Source organism: Chlamydotis macqueenii, chromosome 2 (genome assembly GCF_036417535.1).
Source record: "Chlamydotis macqueenii isolate bChlMac1 chromosome 2, bChlMac1.mat, whole genome shotgun sequence".
NCBI lineage: Eukaryota > Metazoa > Chordata > Aves > Otidiformes > Otididae > Chlamydotis > Chlamydotis macqueenii.
This window is the reverse complement of record NC_141557.1, coordinates 84,891,422-84,914,247: the sequence shown is the minus strand read 5'-3', so window position 1 is coordinate 84,914,247 and position 22,826 is coordinate 84,891,422. Positions and strand designations below refer to the sequence as shown.

General features: G+C 35.9%; 1 protein-coding gene across 1 annotated transcript in view; it reads right to left on the bottom strand.

Moving 5' to 3' along the window:
* Nucleotides 1-1,699: 1,699 nt before the first annotated feature.
* Nucleotides 1,700-22,826, bottom strand: part of DNAH5 (dynein axonemal heavy chain 5) — a 157,689-nt gene continuing 136,562 nt past the window's right edge. The window contains exons 67-80 of the mRNA XM_086742007.1: nt 19,069-19,312; nt 18,626-18,740; nt 17,973-18,163; nt 16,573-16,694; nt 15,710-15,859; nt 14,039-14,284; nt 12,269-12,488; nt 11,401-11,606; nt 10,570-10,773; nt 9,747-9,962; nt 8,214-8,426; nt 6,820-6,972; nt 4,688-4,919; nt 1,700-2,177 (exon numbers count right to left, since the gene is read on the bottom strand). Coding sequence (XP_086598133.1) covers nt 2,026-2,177; nt 4,688-4,919; nt 6,820-6,972; nt 8,214-8,426; nt 9,747-9,962; nt 10,570-10,773; nt 11,401-11,606; nt 12,269-12,488; nt 14,039-14,284; nt 15,710-15,859; nt 16,573-16,694; nt 17,973-18,163; nt 18,626-18,740; nt 19,069-19,312 — 2,664 coding nt within the window. The 3' untranslated portion in view covers nt 1,700-2,025. The remainder of the gene's footprint in view (nt 2,178-4,687; nt 4,920-6,819; nt 6,973-8,213; nt 8,427-9,746; nt 9,963-10,569; nt 10,774-11,400; nt 11,607-12,268; nt 12,489-14,038; nt 14,285-15,709; nt 15,860-16,572; nt 16,695-17,972; nt 18,164-18,625; nt 18,741-19,068; nt 19,313-22,826) is intronic.

Here is a 22,826-nt window from a genome sequence, read left to right as displayed (position 1 = left end):
GTGCCCTTGCGGCCCAGAAGGCCAACCGCATCCCAGGCTACATCAAGAGAAGCTTGGCCAGCAGGTCCAGGGAGGTGATTCTCCCTCTCTACTCTGCCCTGGTTAGACCCCACCTGCAGTACTGTGTCCAGTTCTGGAGCCCCCAACATAAGAAGGACATGGACCAGTTGGAGAAGGTCCAGAGGAGGGCCACGAAGATGATCAGAGGGCTGGAGCACCTTTTCTATGAGGACAGGCTGAGAGAGTTGGGGCTGTTCAGCCTGGAGAAGAGGAGGCTCCGGGGAGACCTGATAGCAGTCTTCCAGTACCTCAAGGGGGCCTACAAGAAAGATGGGGAGAGGCTGTTCAGTAGGGCCTGTTATGATAGGATGAGGGTTAATGGTTTTAAAATAGAGAGAGGTAGATTCAGATTGGATATAAGGAAAATATTTTTTACAATGAGAGTTGTAGAACACTGGAACAGGTTGCCCAGAAGGTGTTGGATGCCCCATCCCTGGAAATGTTCAAGACCAGGCTGGATGAAGCTCTGAGCAACCTGATCTAGTTGGGGATGTCCCTGCTCTTTGCAGGGACCTTTGAAGGTCCCTTCCAACTCTAACCATTCTATGATTCTATGAAGAATAATTCCAAGACAGAAAGACAATGGAAGGAGCTCTACAATCAGAGTTTCAGACAGAATCAATGTTCCACCTAAGTTTCATAATTGGTTTGACTGTAGAAATAAATGCTGAAATCTACACAAAAATAAAAGGTAATTATTCTGTCTTCTAATGTTTTTTTCTTTAAATATTAGCTTTAGGCAAGAGATCTATTTTGTATGTTTGTTTAACAAAGTAATTAATGCACCGTTCAAATCCCATGTATTGATTTGACATAAAATTGAAAACAGCTTCTCCATTGCAGCATTTATGTATGACAGATGCACTAGAATTACTGGTTCCTTCTGCTTCCTCTTCTACAGCACTTGTTATTGTGAACCATGGTGGACCACTAAGATACATGACCTATCGGACTCAGCAATAAAAATACACTGGCTTTTTGATGATCAAATAAGTATACTTGATGTATGAAGCCAACAGTGTCCAACTAAATGGAGCTGCTAACATTTCTCTCTTAAGATAGATTCCCACGTGAAAAGTTTCCTGTCTAGCTGAGATACCAAAAAAGCTGTAGCATATATGCAAAACAAAAAAAGAAAGGAGAAAGGGGGAAAAATAAAAAAGAACAATATATAAAATCACAACATTGCAAAATTAGAGCAGAAACAAAGCTAAAACTGATGTAATCAAACTAATAACCTTGATGAAGATTGACTCACGTCTGGTGTACTAGCACATGAAAAAATATCCATGCATTCTTACAAACTATTTTCTTCCTATCCATTACATATTTATAAGTCATGAACAAGATAGTAAGGAATTCTGGGAGCTGTCAAATGCTTGTTTTCCTCTTAACACAATGAAATTGTTCTCCCTAGTGGTGAAACAGGTGTGACGTTTTTCCAGTTTCACCTTCCTTATTTAAAGAGCAAGGAAACTAGAAACTATCAGTTAGGAGATAAGTCTTGGAACATCTTATCTTCTTGAGGGATATTAACTAATATGAATGAGCAACTGGGCTTAGTTTTCCACAGATTTGCATTTACCTACTTGAAAGTAAGCTGTGATACGAGCATATTTACTACTGAAAAGTAACAACGTTCTAGTCAATTAATATTTATTCAAGGTAAAATTAAGCACACAATAGTGAGACAGGAACACTAAATATTTCTCATGATTTGTCAAGACATCAAAGGTAGTACTTCAACTATTTACCAAACTTAATATCACTCTAAGATTCAGTATTTATAAACATTTATAAACCCCTGTTGTAGGGGTTTATTGAGAACAGTTTTCTAAAAATAACATCACGGATTCTGTGCCTTAGAAAATATATATTTTAGAAGTGATCCATTGTATAGCTAACTACATATTGATGATTACATTTAAAAACAGAAATGAAGTCTTGGAAACCTTTTTTTTAACATTACTTGACATCACACAGAAGTGCTACCCCACGCAGTACCCAGTGCTCTGGAGGCTGAAGGGTTTTAAGATCCAAAGCAGCAATGTAATTCATATCTGTTCGACTGGTCTTTTTGTAGACTGGACATGAATACATATGTGGATCTTTTGAAGCTGAAAAGATAGAAAAGACATAAAAAAACAATGAAATTAAGTTGGAAAACCAAGGCTCTAAGAGACGGGCATAAGGCAAATGTAAAATTGAATCAAAATTCAATAGCACACACTTCTGCATCACCACCAAGGAAAGCTCTTACTTGATTCTCACACTGTTCCCTGCTGTGTTACTGCCAGCTAAAGGCCACACATGACTAGAAATTTCTGTAGGTTTAAGATTTTAACATCAACACCTAAAAACTGGATGTAGCAAGAAATGTAAATGGACACTCTAGCATGATTAACACTATTATTAGTTCAATTTGACCACTGAACATTATTTCTTACTGTTATATTATTTTGTTGGGTCATGGTGGTGGTGAGGCTACAGGAGTGGCTTCTGCAAGAGGCTGCCAGAAGCTTCCCCTTTGTCTGGGGGATCCGGGCGGCTGCAGGGCAGAACTACTGCTGGCTGGAGCGGAACCAATTGGTGATGGTGATAACGCCTCTGGTGATCAAGTATTTAAGAAGGGGGAAATAAAAGCAGAAGTGTGGGCAGAGAGGGGAAGGTGTGGGCCTTGCCCTTGGGCCCCCACTGGGCATCTGTCTGCGTCAGCCCAGCCCAGCCCAGCCTACCAGTGGGGAGAGAGGAGTGAGGATATGAGGGGAACAACTTTGCAGATGCCAAGGTCAGTGAAGAAGGAGAGGGAGGAGTAAAGTCACTCCTGACACGATTCCCCTGCAGACCATGGTGCAGATCATGGTGAAGCAGGCTGTTGCCCTGTAGGCCATGGAGGCTAACGGAGGAGCAGAGATCCACCTGCAGCCTGTGGAGGACCCCATGCTGGAGCAGGTGAATGGCTGAAAGAGGCTGTGGCCTGTGAAGGGCCCACTGGGGCAGCTGGTTCCAGAGGGAGTGCACTCCATGGAAAAATGACTCGTGCTGGAGCAGTTCATGAAGGACTGCAGCCTGTGGGAAGGACTCAGTTCATGGAGGACTGTCTCTCATGGGAAGGACCCCATGCTGGAGCAGGGGAAGAGTGTGAGGGGTCCTCCTGTGAGGAGGAAGGAACAGCAGAGACAACATGTGATGAACTGACCACAACCGCCATTCCCCATCCCCCTGCGCCACTGGTGGGAGGAGGTAGGGAGTTCAGGGGTAAAGTTAAGCCCAGGAAGAAAGGAGGGATGGGGGAAAAGTGTTTGTAAGATTTGGGTTTGCTTCTCATTATCCTACTTCAGTTTGATTGTTAATAAATTGGTTTTCCCAATGTCAAGCCTGTTTTGCCCGTGATGGTGACTACTGAATGATTTCTTCCTGTCCTTATCTCAACACACAAACTTTTTGTTGTATTTTCTCTCCCTGCTTGGAGAGGGTGAGCAAGCAGCTCCATAGTGTTTAGCTCCCAGCTGGGGTTAATCCATGACAATTATTAATGTGTCAAAATTTAAAAATGCACTATTTTGAACAACCTCTTTTGAAATGCATTTAGTATTTCAGAGTATACATTGTTGTCTTTGCTGCAGAACTAGAACACTGGTATAGTCGTGCTTAATACTTCGGTATTCATTATTTGGCATCTTGTCTGCTTTCACAGTGACCATGCGTCTTCTAAAAGATAAGCTACACAAAATCCTGGCAAAATAGCACATTAACAGCCTTTTCTTTTGGAGGAGGAATGCTTTTCAATAGAAGTTTCCAATTTTACATTCAACATTGGATAGCCCTGTCCTATTTTATATCCCTATTCAACAGCATTTCCTATTTTATACACACAAAAAAAAACCCCACATTAACCTAAATTACACATTTTCACAAAACAGCACTGTCCTTCAGCCCCTTAAGTTTCCTTTCCATTCTTGTCTTCCTGAAAGACAAAACATCTTCCACCACCTCACTCCACCTCTAACTCATTTCTGTTAGCTCAAAGATACCCTTGTCCATAAAAAAAAAAAGCATTTTTATAGATACGCGTTACATTATATAACATGATATTTATAAATATATAAGATATACATGGGTTTTTTACATATATATGTTGTGAATACATACTTATATAAAAGTTTTTTATGTATATAAATTACATTGGTTTTGGGGATGTGGGAAAAAGGCTATTTGGGTTTAGGTTACAGAGGCTACAGAGGTTAGAGACTTTGTGTATAAAAATGTTGATCTTCTCAGTCTAGGACACATTGTTAATGGAAGACTGAATGCAAGCATGCTTGTCAGAGAATAGCTCATCTGTAATGCATTTTAAAAGTTATTATCACCATTAATACCAAAAGGTAGAGACCTATCTAAATATTTTCGGGACAAAAAGTGCCTACTATCAATTATCAAGGAAGGCAGAAAGATTATTTTATATGGAAGACTGGGAAGTCTCCCTCATTGAAAAACATTCAGTATGTATACAATGAATTGCAACAGCCTCATGAAATCTCTAAAGCCCAAAACACTTCCATGCAGTTGAATAAAAAATTACATTAAATTCTCTCAAAATAACATCTTTTGCAATACTGTTACTTACTGTTATTCTCTGCATATATCCTTATAACTGGCATCATCTCAAAGAGGACCTTGGGCTTAGATTCAGTCAGTCTCATATTTCTTCTGTCCCAACCAGCTCCTTCCAAATATAGTCCATACACATAGACACCTTCCAAAGGAGGGCTTGTGATATCATCCTTCATCCATTTAGTAACCTCATTGCATAGCACTACACTGTCAAGAGCCCATCCTTTGTTAGCCCTTGTTATTTCCTGCCCAAAACGGATGAAAGTACGGAAGTTACGTTTTTACATGTGCACAGAACCATTTTTTTCTAAGCATTTATTAGGAACATATTCATATGGTCACAATTTATCCTCTTCAATTAACTTTTTATTATATCCATGTTTATAGCAGTTTGACTTCACTCTAAACTAATGACGGCGTGGTACTACAAGAAAGCTTTCAGTACTTTATCCACTATATTTGATTTTCAATCTTTCTATTATATACAGTATCTTAAGACCATACCAAGTAACACAATCACTGAATGCCAATGGTAACAGGCTCTTGTGAATGTGAAAATTTCACAGCTTTCATGGGATGAGAAAACATTAACTGCATGTGCTAAGTAAATGAGTTCCAGTGACAAAAGCAAAATGCATCATTTGTTGCATATTTTGTGGGGTTATCTTCCTTTTCTAGTACCTTTAGTCTTCATTAACTGTATTCTTAGTAATGAGGAAGAGCTCACTCAGCTCTAAAGTTACATAAAGAGGCGGCAAGAAAAAAAACAGAAAACACTTGAAGATAGACATGCTTAAGATTCAATACATACTTCCATTTCAGTCAGTTAGTTAGTGCACTGGACAACACTCCTTTATCTTTCCCAACTCTCTACTATCCCATACCATTAAGTTATGCCAGACCTAAGTTTTATCGTGAACTTGTAAATGTTTTCCAAGATCTCTGCTTGAAGTAATTGGAATTAATGTTTGTCCCATACTGCAGTTAATGAGCTGCTTTAAAAGAGCAGAAGGATTATAGTTCAATGATCATTCTGGCTCTTCATCTTTCTGATTTCTATTTGCTTCATCACAGAGCAAAACCCAGAAAGTCACTTTTGTTTTTACTTGGGAAATTAGGCTGTTTTGTGCTCACATTCTCTTTTTAGGGAAAGTTCTGTAGATTCAAACTGTTTCAGATCCTGCTATGAAACCCTTTCCACAAGGTTGGGTACAAAAGAAAATCCCAGTTTAGGACTGTTTACTCAAAGGAAACATCTTCTTATATAATTCCAAGGCTATATGCCTGCAATTTTAGTAGAAGTAGGTCATCAATTAGAACTTCAGTTTGACAGCCGAAGATAGTAATCTATCAGACCTCAGAGCAAGAGGGAAGATTTTGCTTCTCTGCAAATCTTCATTCTCTCCTCAAAAGTTAGCTTTTTTCTGAGGTCCCATTGAATTCCCACCAAAGTATTCTTCCCAGTTTTACAGATTTCAGACAATTATTGTGTCAAATATGTCCATGATCAGCATAGGTATTTATTGCCTTGTTTTGAAGTAAAAAGTAGCTCACTTGCCAAATGCAACTAGCACGCACAAACACAATCACCAAGTCAACAGAGATATTACAATAACAAATACACCAAAATTCATATTTAGAACACATTAGTAAAGGAAATTCTTTCCCACTTCATGAAGAGAGACTGAATCCACTACTGAACCACAGAAGCGTAATTTAAGACTAATTCTGAATAACTGTTCTAGCAAGTCCCCAGCTAGGTAAGTACTGACCACAGACCAAAAGGGAGGGAAAAAAGGAAAATAAGTTCATGAGCTTATCACCTCTCCTCAGGGATATCCAAATGGTAACACGAGATGTTACTTCTCCAGTCTACCTTAATAATGTTGTAAGGTAGCCCCTACATACATGGGGCTTGATCAAAGTAAGAAATATATTTTAACACATTAATAGTCAATAAGCTGAAAAAGTATGTGCAGAGAAAGAACACTTCACTCAGGAAATGTTAGACAGTTATGCAGTCATGTATCTTCCCTGTTGGCATGATGGACCCATGTGTATAACTCGGCTTTCATCACACAATATATATATTTTTTAAAAATTATATCAAAGAAGAAGCAGAGTGAGACTTTAAACACAATTTACCTGCCTCACTGCAGTTAAAAATCCCTGAGGATTAAAAAATCCCGTCATCCAGAAGCAGTTTGGTCGCCTTTCAAAAATCCAATTGTAAAACTGGTGGTTTCTTTCTAGAAGCTCAGTAAACCAGAAGCCAAGTGTACTGGAAGCCCAGGATGCCTAGGAAAAGTACACAGTGTGTTCATTTTGAAATTTTATTCAACGGTTTTAAAACATCATATTCATGTCAAAAAAAAAAAAAAGTAATTCCTCTGAGGTAATAAAAAAATATAATTGGGGCTTATAAGAAAGATGGGGACAAACTTTTTAGCAGGGCCTGTTGTGATAGGACAACAGGGCATGGCTTTAAGCTAAAAGAGGGTAGATTTAGACTGGACATAAGGAAGAAACTCTTTATGATGAGGGTGGTGAAGCACTAGAACAGGCGGCCCAGAGAGGTGGTGGATGTCTCATCCTTGGAAATGTTCAAGGCCAGGCTGGACAGGGTTCTGAGCAGTCTGATCTGGTTGAAGGTGTCCCTGCTTGGGACACCAAACCCTGCTTGGTTTGGTCTAGATGACCTTTAAAGGTCCCTTCCAACCCAAACCATTCTGTGATTCTGTGAGCATACTATTTATGGTATGGATTACTTTCTTTGGCCAGTTTGGGTCAGCTGTACTGGCTATACCCCTCCCGGCTTCTTGCATCTGCACATTAGCAAAACTTGGAAAGCTGAAAGAAGTCCTTGGTCTCTTTAGCATCAACTAATAACATCAGTGTAATATCAAAACTCTTCACATACCAAATTCCATACTAAATCCAAAACATAGCAGCTACTGGGAAGAAAATTAGCTCCATCCCAGCCAAAACCAGGACAGCTTGGTTGGTTGGTGATTGGTTGGTTGTTTTTAACTCTTAGGGTGATCAAACACTGAAACAGGTTGCCTGGAGAGGTTGTGAACTCTGGAGAGGTCTTGGAAATCTGCTTTAATTGACCCTGCTTTCAGAAGCGGGGTTAAACTAGACTGTCTCCAGACATCCCTTCCAGCCTCTACTGTTCTGTGATTCTATGACTACACATTTTATTCTCAAAGAATAGCAACAGTGTAATCCACTAGTGTGAGTGCTACTTTTTAAAATCCATCATCATTTTAGATTATACTCTTCTCTCTGGCTTTTTATCCTGCCAATATGCAACAGGCTGTTAAAATGGGGAATACCTGCATCCCTCACATTCATTTCTATTTTTATAAATGAAAGAGGGCTTGTTTTGACTGTGTTTATTTTAGCCCAAAATGTACTAGCTGTTGCATAGTCCTGGTTAACACCTGTGTTTGAAAAAAATTATTTACTCTATGTCTAGCAGTTTAATCTAGCTCTATAGATTTTTTTTCCTTACAAAACAAGTAATGTGCACCTACTTTTTTCCAGCTAGCAGGAATCCTTCCATCATACATGCAGTCTAAAGCATCCCTCAGATTTTCACTCATAACAATTGTCCCATCAATGGCAAGTTTTAGATCTGTCAGAGTGCTTCTCACTAAGGAAATAACTTTCTGCATTTGTTCAATCTCTTGTCGCAAAAATATGTTCATAGGCTGAAAAGCTCCCATGTTCTTTAGTTTCTCTTTTACCTGTAGGTGGAATACCAAAGATCCTTCAATAGAAGTAAAAAACAAAGGTGGCTTTATGTCAAGGTTAGGTGGCAATACAATTTTTAAGACATAATACTTTTATTTAGGAAGTTAAATGATCAGTTTGGCATCTTTCTTGGATCCTCTGCAAGACAGAAATACTGAATTTGTTCCGAGAGAAATCTATGATGCTGAGACTGGCTATGTTTTTGTCTAACTCATGACTTACTCTGTGTATCATTCTATGAGCTAACATCATTTAAACAGCATGTAGGCCATACTCCATTTCAAGGATTTCAGCTTTAATTCCCACAGACAGTTCCCAAGGTTCACTTTGCACAAAACAATCAAGAGTGATTGCCCCAGCCACTTTGCCTTAGCACAGTAGTGCTATTTATCAGCAATACCTAGGAACTGATACAGGAAGTATAGGAACCTTAACTATTTTACAAGCATTTTCCTCTCATTTGTTTGAAGCTCATAACCAGCCTCACCTGGGAAGATCTATAATGTCAGCATCCTAAATTCTGGGGCTCTAAAGGACAACTAAGAACTATGGAAAAAAAATGCAGAAACAACACAAATTGTCCAAACACTCAATTAAACTATAGTCTCCAGAATGGGGACAAAGAATACAGTTGATTGGAGTGTCCATGTATCATCAGTAAATGTTTTCTAACTGTAAGAACAACCTTTTGCCTTGAGAGTCATTCCATGTTTCACAGAAACAGAAGGAAAGTTGCTATTTCAGAAAATAAATGGCTGCAAAGCAGCAGGTGTCCATTACAAATATAATTGCATAGGCTATTACACGTTAATATGAATCCTGAGATACTACCACTAGGCTTCAATCAATAACAACTATCACTTGACAAGCTTTTCAGCATTCACTTCACTGAAGAGGAAAGCAACCTAAAAATGTCTTCAAGATGTAAGCTGAATCCCAAAGTAATACATATGTTAAAGCTGTAATACTTTTAGAAGCATGAATACACTTGCAACACGACCTCAGTTCCCTACAGTGTCAACACCCTTAGTTAAAAGCTGATGAACCTACCTCTCTCATAGTGCAAATGACAACTTAAGCATTAAGTGGTTTGATATTTTGAAAAAGCTCTTACAAAAGCACTTCAGTGGATGTTTAGTGACGTCATTATAAATGTTAAGAGTCTGGTCAGACTTCTTTAAAATATGTTTTGTTAGTATTACCTGATGAATGAGTTCAGACATGCTTTTAGAAAAATTAATATTGTTAATTTTTTTTTAATCCACACAAAGCAAGATGGAGAAGATGTTTTTAATGGAATTTCATTAACTCACTTCAAATGGTTCATAATCAGCAGGAAGCTTTTCCAGCATATCATCAGCCAGTCTGGCTACAACTGCCTCTCGGGTTTCACCTCCTCCACCAGAGCTGTCTTTAGGCTGAATACTGAGGATGACATCCAATACATCTTTGGAAAGTTTACTTTGGTAAGTAATATCTGCATTGGGGTGCAAACCAAACACCTCTGGTGTGTCGTACACAGGAAGACTCTACATAGTGAAATATAAAAAGAGCACAAATGGAGATTGATTTATAAGCTAATTATTTGTTAAACAAACATACAACAAAACCAAATAAATAAAAAAAAAACCCCACAAAAAAAGCCCATACATTGTAAAGTAAGAGTCTAGATCTCTTCAAACAGTCTTAGGGCAAATAACTTGCAGTGATCTATTTGTCATGTCCAGATCACACCAAGGCTAACAACAAATTCAGTTTTACCTCTATATGTTATTTCAGTAGTCAGCTTGTACTTTCATATATCTACACTTTTTATTTCTGTTGAGGTTGTAACCAATGTCTAGACTCCATTATTTGCCCTCTTTACTAACTGTATTCCTTCAGGTATGTCTCTCAAGCAAATCACATTAAAAAATTCCTGTCATGAAAAGATTTCTGTCATGACAATGATAACATTGATGACAACAATTAGCTCTCATAATAGATATGCAGACTGTTAGAAAGCAATAAAGAATCTGTGAATAAAATACAAAATACAGGTACTCAGAAAAAAAAAGACAAAATATAGAGACTCAGGAACTTGTGAGAAACAAGTGAATTGGGTTTTTTGGGGTTGAAAAGCTTTCATTTACCAACCTGTATGTACTGAAGGTATTGATCCACCATAGTACATTTGGGTATGCTGTATCCTTTGTAGAAGTTGAATTCCTGACTGAATGTATTTTCACTGAACCAAACCTTTACAAAGGTGTTCATGAGTCTTTTGTCATAGTCATCTGTCACACGGCCACCATACTGGATCTCACCTATCATGTAACGAACAGTACTCCACGAGATTCCCTAAAACCAAGTAGAAAGAACTAACTGTAGCTAATCCTCTAAGTCCTGCATATCTGCCCGGTTTTGAAAAAAAAAAAAAAGTTATATTCTTACTACTCTTTTTTCCTATAATCCTGCATTCCCAGAACACCTTCAAGGATTTCTCAAAATATAATTCACTGACAATTAATTCAAGAGGCTATTCTGGCATCTAGGCAAGAGGGACACAGCCACATTCCAATCAGATTTTCACCTTCACTTAAAATGCCAATTGCAAAGTGATCTGCCACAGACCTCTATATGATAACTAAACATATGAAAGTGAGGAATGCAAGAGGAATTCTTACATAGTCATTTAAAGCCCGTTTAAATTTCTTTCTGCTCCCAAGATAGGTTGGAGGAACCAAATCTTATGATTTTTACTCAAAATACAGGTTAATATAGAAATTTAACATGTGCAGGATTAAAAATCTAATTTAAGCCTACTGCTCTATAGACATGTACACTTGGAATGTTGAATGTTTGCGGAAAGAATGGAATAATTTAAAATTATGTTTGTTTTTCAGTTATTTAGAACCATGTATATACATTCCACTACTAGAAAGATCCATCACACTAATTCATCTTCCCTACAAAAACATTAATTACCTTCTTGGCATCCACGCTATCCAAGTGGTTTTGAATGAACTGTACAGTAGCATTGAAATCAGCTTGATTAAACTCATAGGGTATGTTCCAACCCAGAGATCCAAACTTGCGTCGTTCTTGAACAGTGGAGTGTAGAAAGGCTACAGCATACAACATTGGTTTCCATTGTACCATGTCACTGACATCCAGTAAATCCTGGCTGACACCTATTGATTGTAAGTGGGCTTTATAAGAAACACAGTAATAGTATTTTTCAAAACTACTTCAAATCAGTCCTAAAATCTCACTTCTAGCAATATTCAGTTGGCTCTTTGCCTCTCCCAAGTGTGAACTATTGTCCTAAAAAGTGTTCTGTGCTGGAGACAGTTTATAGCATGTTACAAAGTTGCTCAAATTAAAGGAATGAACTTCAGGGGAAAAAAAAAAACAAAACACAAGTTACTTACAGCTACATTCACATTAAGTTGCTTTCTGCACAGACTCTTTGACCTTTATTTTATGCAATGTAAAGAGCACTTAACAGTCAACAAAGATTAACATGGCACTTTTCTTCCAAAAGACACAAGATTAAAAATTTAAACACTTTTAACTGAAATGTTAGAAGTCAACATTTGAGAAAAGAAAAAGCATTTCCTGATTTGCTGTTCAATTATTTCTGGCAACAGAACTGGCAGATCTTCTCTTCCTTTTTATTTTCACAACTTCTAGCTCAAACCAAGGATCAAGACGTGTCCTGGCATCGTTGTGATCAGCTCTTCACACTAGCTTCCACCTAGTATCAGTGGCTACAATGTGACCACATACCAACACCAGAGAGTTCAAAAATTAGCAAAATTTAATTTAAAATCATTACTACTCTAGCACTCACCACTATATGTTCTCTTTAGTCCAGCTCTGAGACCTTGTGGTGGCTCATTGGTGAACTTAATAGACATTTGAAGAAGGGTGATGGGGAACTGTTTGTGGATGTCCGTTGTCATCCACAGTCGAAAGCTTTCATGGACAGTCTCTGTCTCTATTATAGTGTCCATCAGTTCATCCAAAAAGTCAAGTCCAAGATGGCAGTTTTGCAGAAGTGCCCAACCTCCCTAGTTTAAAACAACAAAATATAACTTTATCAACATAGATTACAAATTGAAATCACTAAAATCACTCTTTGTTTATGCTGTAGGTTAGGAACAAAGCTGACACATCTAAGCTATAGCAAAATATAGCACGTTTATGTGCTTATCAGAGCTGTTAAAGGAAGAAATCCTCCACATTCAATTTTGAATCAGTGGCTCACCGAATCAAAACCAAGGCCTTAATCATTTGATTTCCTGTACGTTTTGTGTACAAACAGAGACCAATATCCATAGTAATGGTACACATGCAATTAACAAAGTATTTTTTCTCCAGAAAAAAAAAAGCTCATGTGAGCTGAACTGTGGGCTGTTCCTTCTGGCGGCTTTGTTAGCTTGTTTGGTTTTATCACCTAAACAGGTGGTCCTTACTTGTTCAATCTGGTCTTCTCAAGTAGGCCCTGCCTTTCCGTTTCAGTACATTTAAAACATATCTGGACATTACTATAGCGCTGACAAACACTGACAAATCTTGACTTATATAAGGGAGCTCTAAAACAGCTCCATAGAGTAAGTTGCTAAATGTTGTTCCTCACAAGGGTCACAGACTTGGAAAATAACCACATATACACACTTAATTAATATGTTGCTACCAATCAATAGATATCGGATTTTCACATATAAATTACCACACTTCATATAGTCATCCCACATACCTCTTTAATAAAGAGGGTATGTGAGACAGTGGGGGAAAGTAACTGCATTTCTCTTAACTAAACAAAAGGAGCTCTTCTTCCTTGTCTTTTGAATGAGTTTCTTCTCATCTGATCTGCCAATTAGCTTTTAATGTGAAGTTGTCAAATGAGAATCTAAGGCAAATGTCAGAGGAAAACTGGTTATAGAGACAGGGAAGAAGCTCATAACACAGGAGTGCAAGAAGTTTAACCTGTTCACATCAGCAGGCATAGAAGTACTACCATCTGATGAGCAAAGCATGCTAAACTGGAACAAATCCATTTTTCTTTCTCATACAGGAAATTACATTCTTTAATTCTTCCACGTTTCACTTGTAAAATGTCTGTGCTATCAGATTGTCCATCCTAATTCAAAATCCAGACTGCATAGATAAAAAACATTTAGCTACACAGCCTTGTTTTTCTCAATGTTACGTAACTATCATAGTATATTTGGAATTCATCTTCTTCAATTAACAAAATATGTTTATATTACTAAAAATATAAAACTAAAAAAAATATTGTTAAATGCTTACTAAAGAATATTTAATATTATACAATCCAAACAATCAATTCAGCTATGTTCATCAGTCAACAACCTATAACAAAAATTCCATTTTATATGGAAAATACTGATGTCTGCACAGTATCAAAAAGCTCTTTATGGGCAATTAAAAGACTGTGAAAAGATAGTTCTATTGCTTAGGACATTTTTTTGCATAAATAAATATAGATTCTTGCATCTGCATTAACTACTAACCAAACAACTGTATTTCATGACAGGATTTTAATTTCTAAGTGCTTAATACACATAGAAAAAACATTCAGATTTTTGTCACTTACATGAGCCATTGTCTGCTGTAGAAGTTTACGAGCATGGATTTCTTGCCCCTGGCCCATGGAAACATAACGTGTCTCTGTCTTCAGTCTTTTTCCCAAAGCAATAATTGAGTCCGTAGGATCAGAGCCCATGGAAAGAAAGCATATGAGAGGAGTACGTGGATCTGACTCTTCCCATGTCTTCTCCAAGTCCAAGATGACTCCCTCTGAATATTTCTCCCCCATAGTGTCAATTATGTATTTTCTTGCCTATATTAAAAAGGTTAAATTTAATCTGTGACATAATCATTTAATACTATTTTCTTCCCAGTGTAAATACAACCAATATGTAAACTGAAGAGCAAAGGCTGCTATAAATTTATATCAGAAATGCAAATATGCAACTAATTTATCTTTACATGTCAACATATCATACTGTCTTTGAAGGTGTTATTTCTTACAGCCTTATAACACCAGTTAAAACTTTAAAAATACACATATTGCATATATTGTTAAATAATATCTATAATTACAGCACAATATAAATAATAAGCTTACTAAACTTTTAGACAGCTTTAACAATTCAAAGATGGTATCTCCATTAGATAGCATAACTCCTAACCTTAAAATTTATCTTTCTTTTCCAAATACTAGAGAAAAAAAGGAGGAAAGGATGGGAGATATGCTTCACAGCTGTTAGGTCTTTCCCACCTTTGTGCTTAAACAAACAATAAATTAATAGTATCAATGATAAAAATAACTGTCATGAAGTAGAAGATCCAGAGGAACAGGAAGCTCCAATAGAAAACCACCTCTGTTTTTCCTTATTTATTTATTTTGAAAATTGTTTGATTATTGTTCCTTTTTACTAAGAAATAGAAAAGACTCTTTTAAACAGCCGGAGATGATCTTTCTTGTATTCTTTCCCACTACACTGGTTTTGTCTTAGACCAATCTTCCCCTTAATACCTCTGAGTTACGTCTCAGAGACAAAAGGTAATCCACATTTAGCATTTGACAAACTATCAGTTTTCATAAAATCCTCATAAGAAGAAAGCATATCTTGCCCCTATTAACAGAACTGAGGAACTAATTTTGTGTGATCTGTTTCAGACACATAGCACACATCTGAGAGATTTATTACATATTGTACCATTTAACCTTCTAATGACCACAGTTACACCAATAATTGCTGAGACTTCCTGTGAATTCAACCACGATATCAAAAGATGTGCATCCATAAAATTAATACCACATTTTTAGTGATGCATTCTGACTTAAGTAAATTACGAACCATTGCTCTGAAGTTGTCAGCAATTTCATTTTTTTACACTTCTGCACCAGAGAAGAACATAAAGATTAAAATAGGCTCCTAGAAGTTGATTTTTCTCAAAAATAGGTCTAACCATTTAATAAACTTTAATTTTATATTTCCTTCCTGTCTGAATAGATGGCTTTAAATTAAAAATTTTAAACAGACCTTAATATAGAATTTTCTAAAGTGGATCTAATTCTTCCATACAAATAAAGGTTCCTCAATTAAATTGTTTTCATGTTTTATTTTCTCTTAGCTAACTGACTTCATGAAAATATTTTACTTCAGCCTAACATGAGAACACTTATACAACTCCAGAGAGTAACATCAGCAAGAACAGTCAAACACCTAAATAGCCTATGTTGGCTATAGAAACGTACCTGAGCTATAGTTCTGTCAGGACACCAAGATCTGATAAGAAGGAGATGTCTGAAGCAGTCCAAGGATTGACCATATCCACTAGGAACTTGTTCTTCTTCAGGATTCTCACTATCAAACCAGATTTTCCACTGTTTCTCTTCTCTGGAAATCTGCAGTTATACCATCAAAGGAGTAAATCTCACTAAACACATTTCAACTGCCACTAGATAACAAACTTTTAATGAGGGTCAGAGACATGTAATTCACACACAGGCATTTGTTTAGCAATGGTAGTTCATGGATTTAGTAAGACTATAAAAAAAGAAAGGATAAGCTTTCAGATTTGAAATACAATCTTGTATAATGCCACAATGCTCGTAAGTATTCATACTCTGAAAAAAAATGAGCTACCAAATGCTATTTACTCACTCCATTAGTTACCATACACTTAGTGACCATTAAGACTATTCATACAAGTGTTGAATTTACTGAACATCCTTTCCCTAACTCTTACTCTATGTAGTTGGAGAAATATTGGATCAGGCATAAAAAAAAAAAAAATTGTGTAAGCAAGCACAACAGTGATTCAAGAAAATCTAACAATTGGAAGAAGATTCAAGTTGCATTATATGAATTGGATCATAGCAAATTGTATCCCAATCTGAAAGTATTATAATTATATAGGGTGTGCTTTCTTATTTTCCTGGAGTTTAAGTCTTTTTATTAATATAGGTTGTTAGGGCTATCAGGGCCACAGCTGTGGCTATCTGCTATCAGTTTCATTCTGTTCTATAAAACAAACCAGTTTCCCTCCACGTGCCTTGATCACTACCAGACAATCACTGTCAAACAAGAGATTAATTTTAAAAAATCTCTTACTTACTTGGTCAAAAATACCTGAAAATTGTTTAAGCTTACTGAGCTCCACCAAGTTCAGCCAAGTCATATCCAGAATCCATTTAGCTGGCTTAGGAGGACAAGCTTTAAGGTCTAGGGAAGCACCACCTGCAGGAAATTAGGAACTAGTTATAATTAGACTGTTGGAGACACTCAAAAGACAAAAAAAAAAAAAAAAAAAAAAAAGGGACTTATTTGGAAAATGCAAACTAGATACTGCAAAACTATTTCACGTTACTAAATCTTCTCAGTCTGGAGAAAGACTACTTAACAACTAAGGACAGTCATGAAGAAATTTCTGATTTAGGTAACATGCAAAATTTGTTTTCAAATCTTATTTTTCATCTTACTTTAAACCATAGTTTTTATAATCCGTAACAGCTTCCCATTACAAGCTAAATCTACTTTTTACTGTAAAAGAATAAGCTTGAGTTTATGGAGAAAAAAACTGAAGAAGCTTAATTTCAATGTATTCTTCTTTGATTTTTTTATTGTTGTAGTTAATGTAATAACTTTGCCAATATGTACATTTGCCTTCCTTGGAATTCAACTGAAGCTAAAAGAAAGCAAACACAAAATAAAAAGAAAACACAAGCTACAGGAATCCAGATTTTTGATCATGAGGTTACAACATTTTTCTACCTTATAAAGTCATACCATCTTTGGTGAAGCAGAAATTGTACTTTGGTTAGTTTATATTAAATTTTTTATGATGTATCTTAAGCTTAATCTTTGTTAACTAGTTTATCTTTTATGGATTTAATATTTCTTTGTGCAATGTGCCTGGAAATAAATGTTTCTTGGGAAAAGACGTTCTGAAGATTCAATATGGAAAAATTAGCAGTTATAATCCATAAATATCTCTGGAAAATTAAGTATCTTGGAAAGGTAATAAAAAATTACTCCAAGATATACAGTGCTTGCATGCAGTTAAGACTAAAGCCATTAACTTGTCACATTCAGCTAAGAGTCTGATATTCTTTTAAACTGTTAGCATCATTTTCTGTTCCTATTTGCTTGCTTGTCCCCCTGCAGTTACCAAATAAACTAAAAGATATTTAGTACAATAGTATTTTTTCTAAGTCAAACACATACCTGGAAGTATTTCAGGAGCAGACAAACTTCAATTGAAAGGATATTTAACATTTTTCTTTTTAAATTCTTATGATTCTCAAAGCTATATTTATCAATATTCAGCATGCTGCTATAAATTAGAACTACCATACAATGTTGTCTGTCACCAGAACAGAATGATAGCCATGCGTTCTTTCAATTGACTAACTTTTTATGTGCAAAAGCAGTAGATTGGTAGGAGATGTAACTACAGGTCACAAATTTTCTACAATAACATATGTGCTCTACTTAAAATTATTCCATAGTTCCAACCTTTAATAAGTGTCAGAAATTCTTCATGCTTCACTCTGTTTCTTTGTATATCGATCTTCAGTGTAAGTAATAACGTGAAAAGAAATTTGTGCTCCTCATAGAGTCCTCGGGCAGCGTATTTGAACACTTCGTATGTCATATATTCAATAATATTAGTAATTCTCTTGCTAGTTACAGGGTTCTTGGTAGACCTGTTGGAAGAAAAGTCTGCAGTGAAATGTTGATTTGCATAGGCTTTATTAAAAGGAATACTAGCTAAAAGACAAAAATACATAGTTCAGAACTTTCAAAACATGAAAAAATAATAGATCACAAACACAGAATATCCTAGCAACAACCTTCAGATTGAAGGAGCAACAAAAAAAAAAAAAAATTTTCTAAGCAAGCTTTTCTGCACAGCTGAAAACAAACAGAGTATAATGGTTTCTAATTACCAAATTACTAACATTTAAGGCCTGTACGTGCATTTGAAGGTTCTTTGCCTTAGTAACTAACAGACAAAGGCTTATGGGTATTTAAACTGACAATTCTTGTCAAGATTGTAACAAGCAACACTTTTCCTTCTGACATTAGTTTACAACAAATCTTTACTGTACTACAACTTCCAGGACTGGGTAAATACAAATTATATTTATTGTTAGCTATTATATTACCTGGCTAGGGAGCGGTCAAAAAGCCCCAAAAACTGCCGAAGCGAAGTCTGATACATCACATTGACCATGCTCATCTCAGTAATAAGGAAGTATAAGATGCTACCTCGAGTTGCAACTGAAGGATAGGAAACAAGACTGTGTTCAAAGTAGAAATGCAGAGCAGAAAACATTAACTCTACAAGTACAGTGAGTTTAACACTAACGCCAGCTAAAGATCTTTGAGTTTCTCCATTTTTACTGGCCAGAAAAATAATGAAAATGTTAATTTAATTCTCATTTATACATTAGCAAAAAAAAAAAATTTACAAATTCTGTAATTAATGCATACTATGTAAAGACCAGTTCACAAATATGACCATATTTGGAGAGCATCTGGATGGTATACTGCAATATTCAGATCATCAGTAGAACATATAAAAAGTAAGATTGTTTGAAGTACTCACCAGGTCTATACTCTTCACGGGCAGAGTTGATCTGTACTTCTGTTTCAGCAGAAGTCTGCAGCTTCTGTGTTACCTCCTCAGCAGTCTTCTTCGTGTTATTCAATACAATTATTAGACTCTCATCATCTGCCAGAGAACTCTTAGTGCTTGTAAGTCGGAACAAAAGGTTATCTTCTAGGTCTTTAATTCTCCTTTTGTTCATAGTCACATCTTCAATAAGATCTGTTCTTTCTTTCTCTAATTCCTATTGGAATATACAGTAACATTTGGAAAAAAATGAACATTAATCAAAAATATAAACAAAATAAAACAGGATATTCAGTTTTAAAAGTACTTATCCTGCTAACACAGTGTAGGTCAAGAGTAACAGCACTAATTTGCAGAAAGAATTCCAGTAGTATTTCTGACAGCAGGTCTATTGCAATGTTTATGAACCTGCTATATAAGTATACATTAACAAATCATTCCAACAAATATAATGGAGCATGCTCATATCATGCCCTAACAGGATTAGAAGTTCAGAATAGTAATTATTTTTCTTCTCTTTCTGTTTCAAAGACAAGTGCAAATACCTTTCCAGGCATAGGATTTTATTTCACTCTATCTAATGCCATCTCCATTTATGCCCTGTTTTCCAATCATCATGTTGAAAATATAGTCTCAGTAATAATGAGCACCCTTAGTCAAGCATCAAATCAAGCATCAAATATTTCAAGAAGTGCATCTAAAAATAGTCCTCCCAAACAGGGATAACTTCAGACTCTCACTAAAACTCCTCATTGATTAAGAAAAAAAAAAAGCATGTAGAACTCAAATTGAGTTGCTTCACTAGAAGTTTTTAGCTGATTGCTTTAAATAATACAAGCTGGGTGGTTTATATACCTACTTTGTCTTCCAGTGGTCATATATAAAAGATATAAAAAACAAACCCAAAACTGTTTAAAATCTCTATAAAATTATATTCTTCAGAGATAAAAGATAAGTTCATTCTTATACTGCTCTTAAAATTAAACTTTAAAAAGTTATTATAAATTAATCTGTCAGAGATAAAAATACTCCATTGAAACAAACAAAATGTTTCAAAACAGCAAAGTAAAAAGAAAGAAAAAGGGAAAAGATGGGTTAAGAGTCTCTGTTGTGGTTTAGACCCAGTCAACACACAGTTACTCACTCCCCCTCCCCAATGGGATTGGGGAGAGAATTGGGAAGAGAGGAAAATTCATGGGTTGAGATGAAGATACCAGAATAGCAAAGGAAAATGACAATAATAACAAAATATAGGAATACTAAACTGTAGAAAATGAACAATGCACAATTTCACACCACTTTACATCCCAATGACTGACACAGCCTGTCCCAAGCAGTGATCATAGAAATGAAACCGAGCAACCAGCATAAGAAGCAAGAGAGTGAAAAATACCCTCCCTTGGCCAACTCCCACTTATATGCTGAGCATGATGTTTATGGCATGGAATACTCTCTTTGGCCAGTTTGGTTCAACTGCTCTGGCTACATCCTTCCCAGCTTCCTGAACCTGCACATTAGTGAAACCTGGGAATCTGGACAATGTCCTTGGTCACTTTAGCAACATCTAATAACATCAGTGTGTTTATCAACATTCTTCACATACCAAATCCCATACTAAATCCAAAACATAACATTCACTGAGAGGAAAAATAACTTAATCCCAGCTGAAATCAGCACAGTCTTTCATAAAATAAGGATAATATGAATCAACAATAAGTGAGCCAGTTGGTAAAAATATTAGCTATGTCTACAGAAGTACTGCTTCACTGTTTACAATGGTCTGGTGGATAGTTTTAACAATATCTCTCCAAAGTTGGAAGGTCTGTGTTCAGTCCATCTTTGCCAAGTCCGTTTCAGCAATGCAGACAGGCTGCTACTATTCCAAAGAAGCACAGACAACATTAAGCACATATCTTTCACACAGCACTGGAGGCACTATGAACCTTAGACATCAGCAAGGCTTAAGGAAAGGTTTTACTCCCCCATTTAGTAGCCTTCAATTATACAGATTTGCAACACCGTTACAACTTTTGAAACTGGTGTTTTGTTTTCCCACATTCTAAACTTGTGGTCTTCTCACTCCTACATTCTGCTAACATTCCTAGGTATTTCAAGCCTTTAGTTCTTGTAAAGAAAGTCCTTTTATGTTAAAAAGGAAATTAAAAAAAATACTTTCATCTTCTTATCAGATTTAGGTTCTTTTCTTGCCAAAAGGTATATAGAAATATTATCAGGTAGAAAAGATTTATTGGGACCTTTGCCATGGAATAATGTAAATGTCACATAACTTAGAAGATGAACATGCAGATTCAAAACATTCTGACAAAAACTGACCAAAAAAAAGGCAAGAAAACTACAGTTAACTGTTTTAGTCAACAGATGCCTAACTGAACTAAAGAAAAGTAGGTAGCAATTATGAAGCAAGAAAAGCATTACCTGAGTTTGATGAAGCAGAAACAATTTTTGAAAGTATAGCATTAAAAAAAAGTTAGCATCCAATTAAATACAATAATTACCATGCTGAGAAACCATTTTAAGCCAAATGAAATTTCATGTTTTGCTGAATTAAATTTAAAATTTTAAACACATTTTAAAGTGTGATGCATTCAAAAACCAGAAAACTACATTTTCCTCACAAGAAGAGCCTGAGAAACAAGTTGGAAACAATGACCAAACTAAAGCAAGTGAAGTAACCTTAGATGAAAATCTTAGTGAAAAATCCATCTATTAAGCTTTTGGAATACTTCTTGCAGATCAGCAAGAGTACACAGCTGAAAGTTTTCTGCATGTCTTCAAAATTTTCCAGTTGTAACATCAAAGATACAAAAAAAAAAACTAAGCCAACTGACTATATACATAAATTCAAGGAACTTGCACCAAATGGGCTATTTCAAATCCAGCTTTATGAAATTTTTTTCATAAGCTGATGTTATTTTAAAGGCTGTACCAAAGAATGCTAGATCTTGTTAATATTCGTAAAATATAAAAGCTGCTACATAGCTCATATCATTCTGTCATGAAATGATTCACAAGTGCAAGAATTTGCATCAACTATTCCTTACGAAACTTGAGCCTTTTCCACCACAAATCTTGAAATATGAATGTGAAAATTCAAAAAGCCATAAATAGTTCTTGTATATTATAACTCCATTACTAATCTGACATATCTATTTCTACAACACTAAATAAGCAAGTTTTTTTACAAATTACATAAGTCAATATATCAAAACAATCATATCATTAAAATAGTATGTTATACTTCATTCAGACATATATCAAGTCTCTCAAATCCAATTATTCCAAGAAATAGAGTAGAATTAAATTTATACAGTTATACCAGCTACCTTTTGACCTTCTTTTGCTTAGCTCACATCTTTCAAATTGTTTTAACCTTCTGGTGGAAAAGAAATCAGTACCAGTATTCTCATCAGTAATTAATCAATTCTTCGAGGTATATGCCACACAGAGTCTACTAATGGGCATACTAGACAACACAGGAATGGAAAGTCAGACTTTGCAGAATCTGTAAATTATGTGCTCTTTCCTTCTTTTCCTCACTGCATGTCTATATCTCATTCATTCTAAGAGCAGAACCATAACTGAGACAGTGGAATGGCAAGAAGGATATAAATGTATACACAAACCTTGAAGAACCCTAAGTTCAGACAAATGATCTCTTCTCTTTTGGGGGAAGAAGTTCCACACATACTTTCTAACACTGGATATCACCA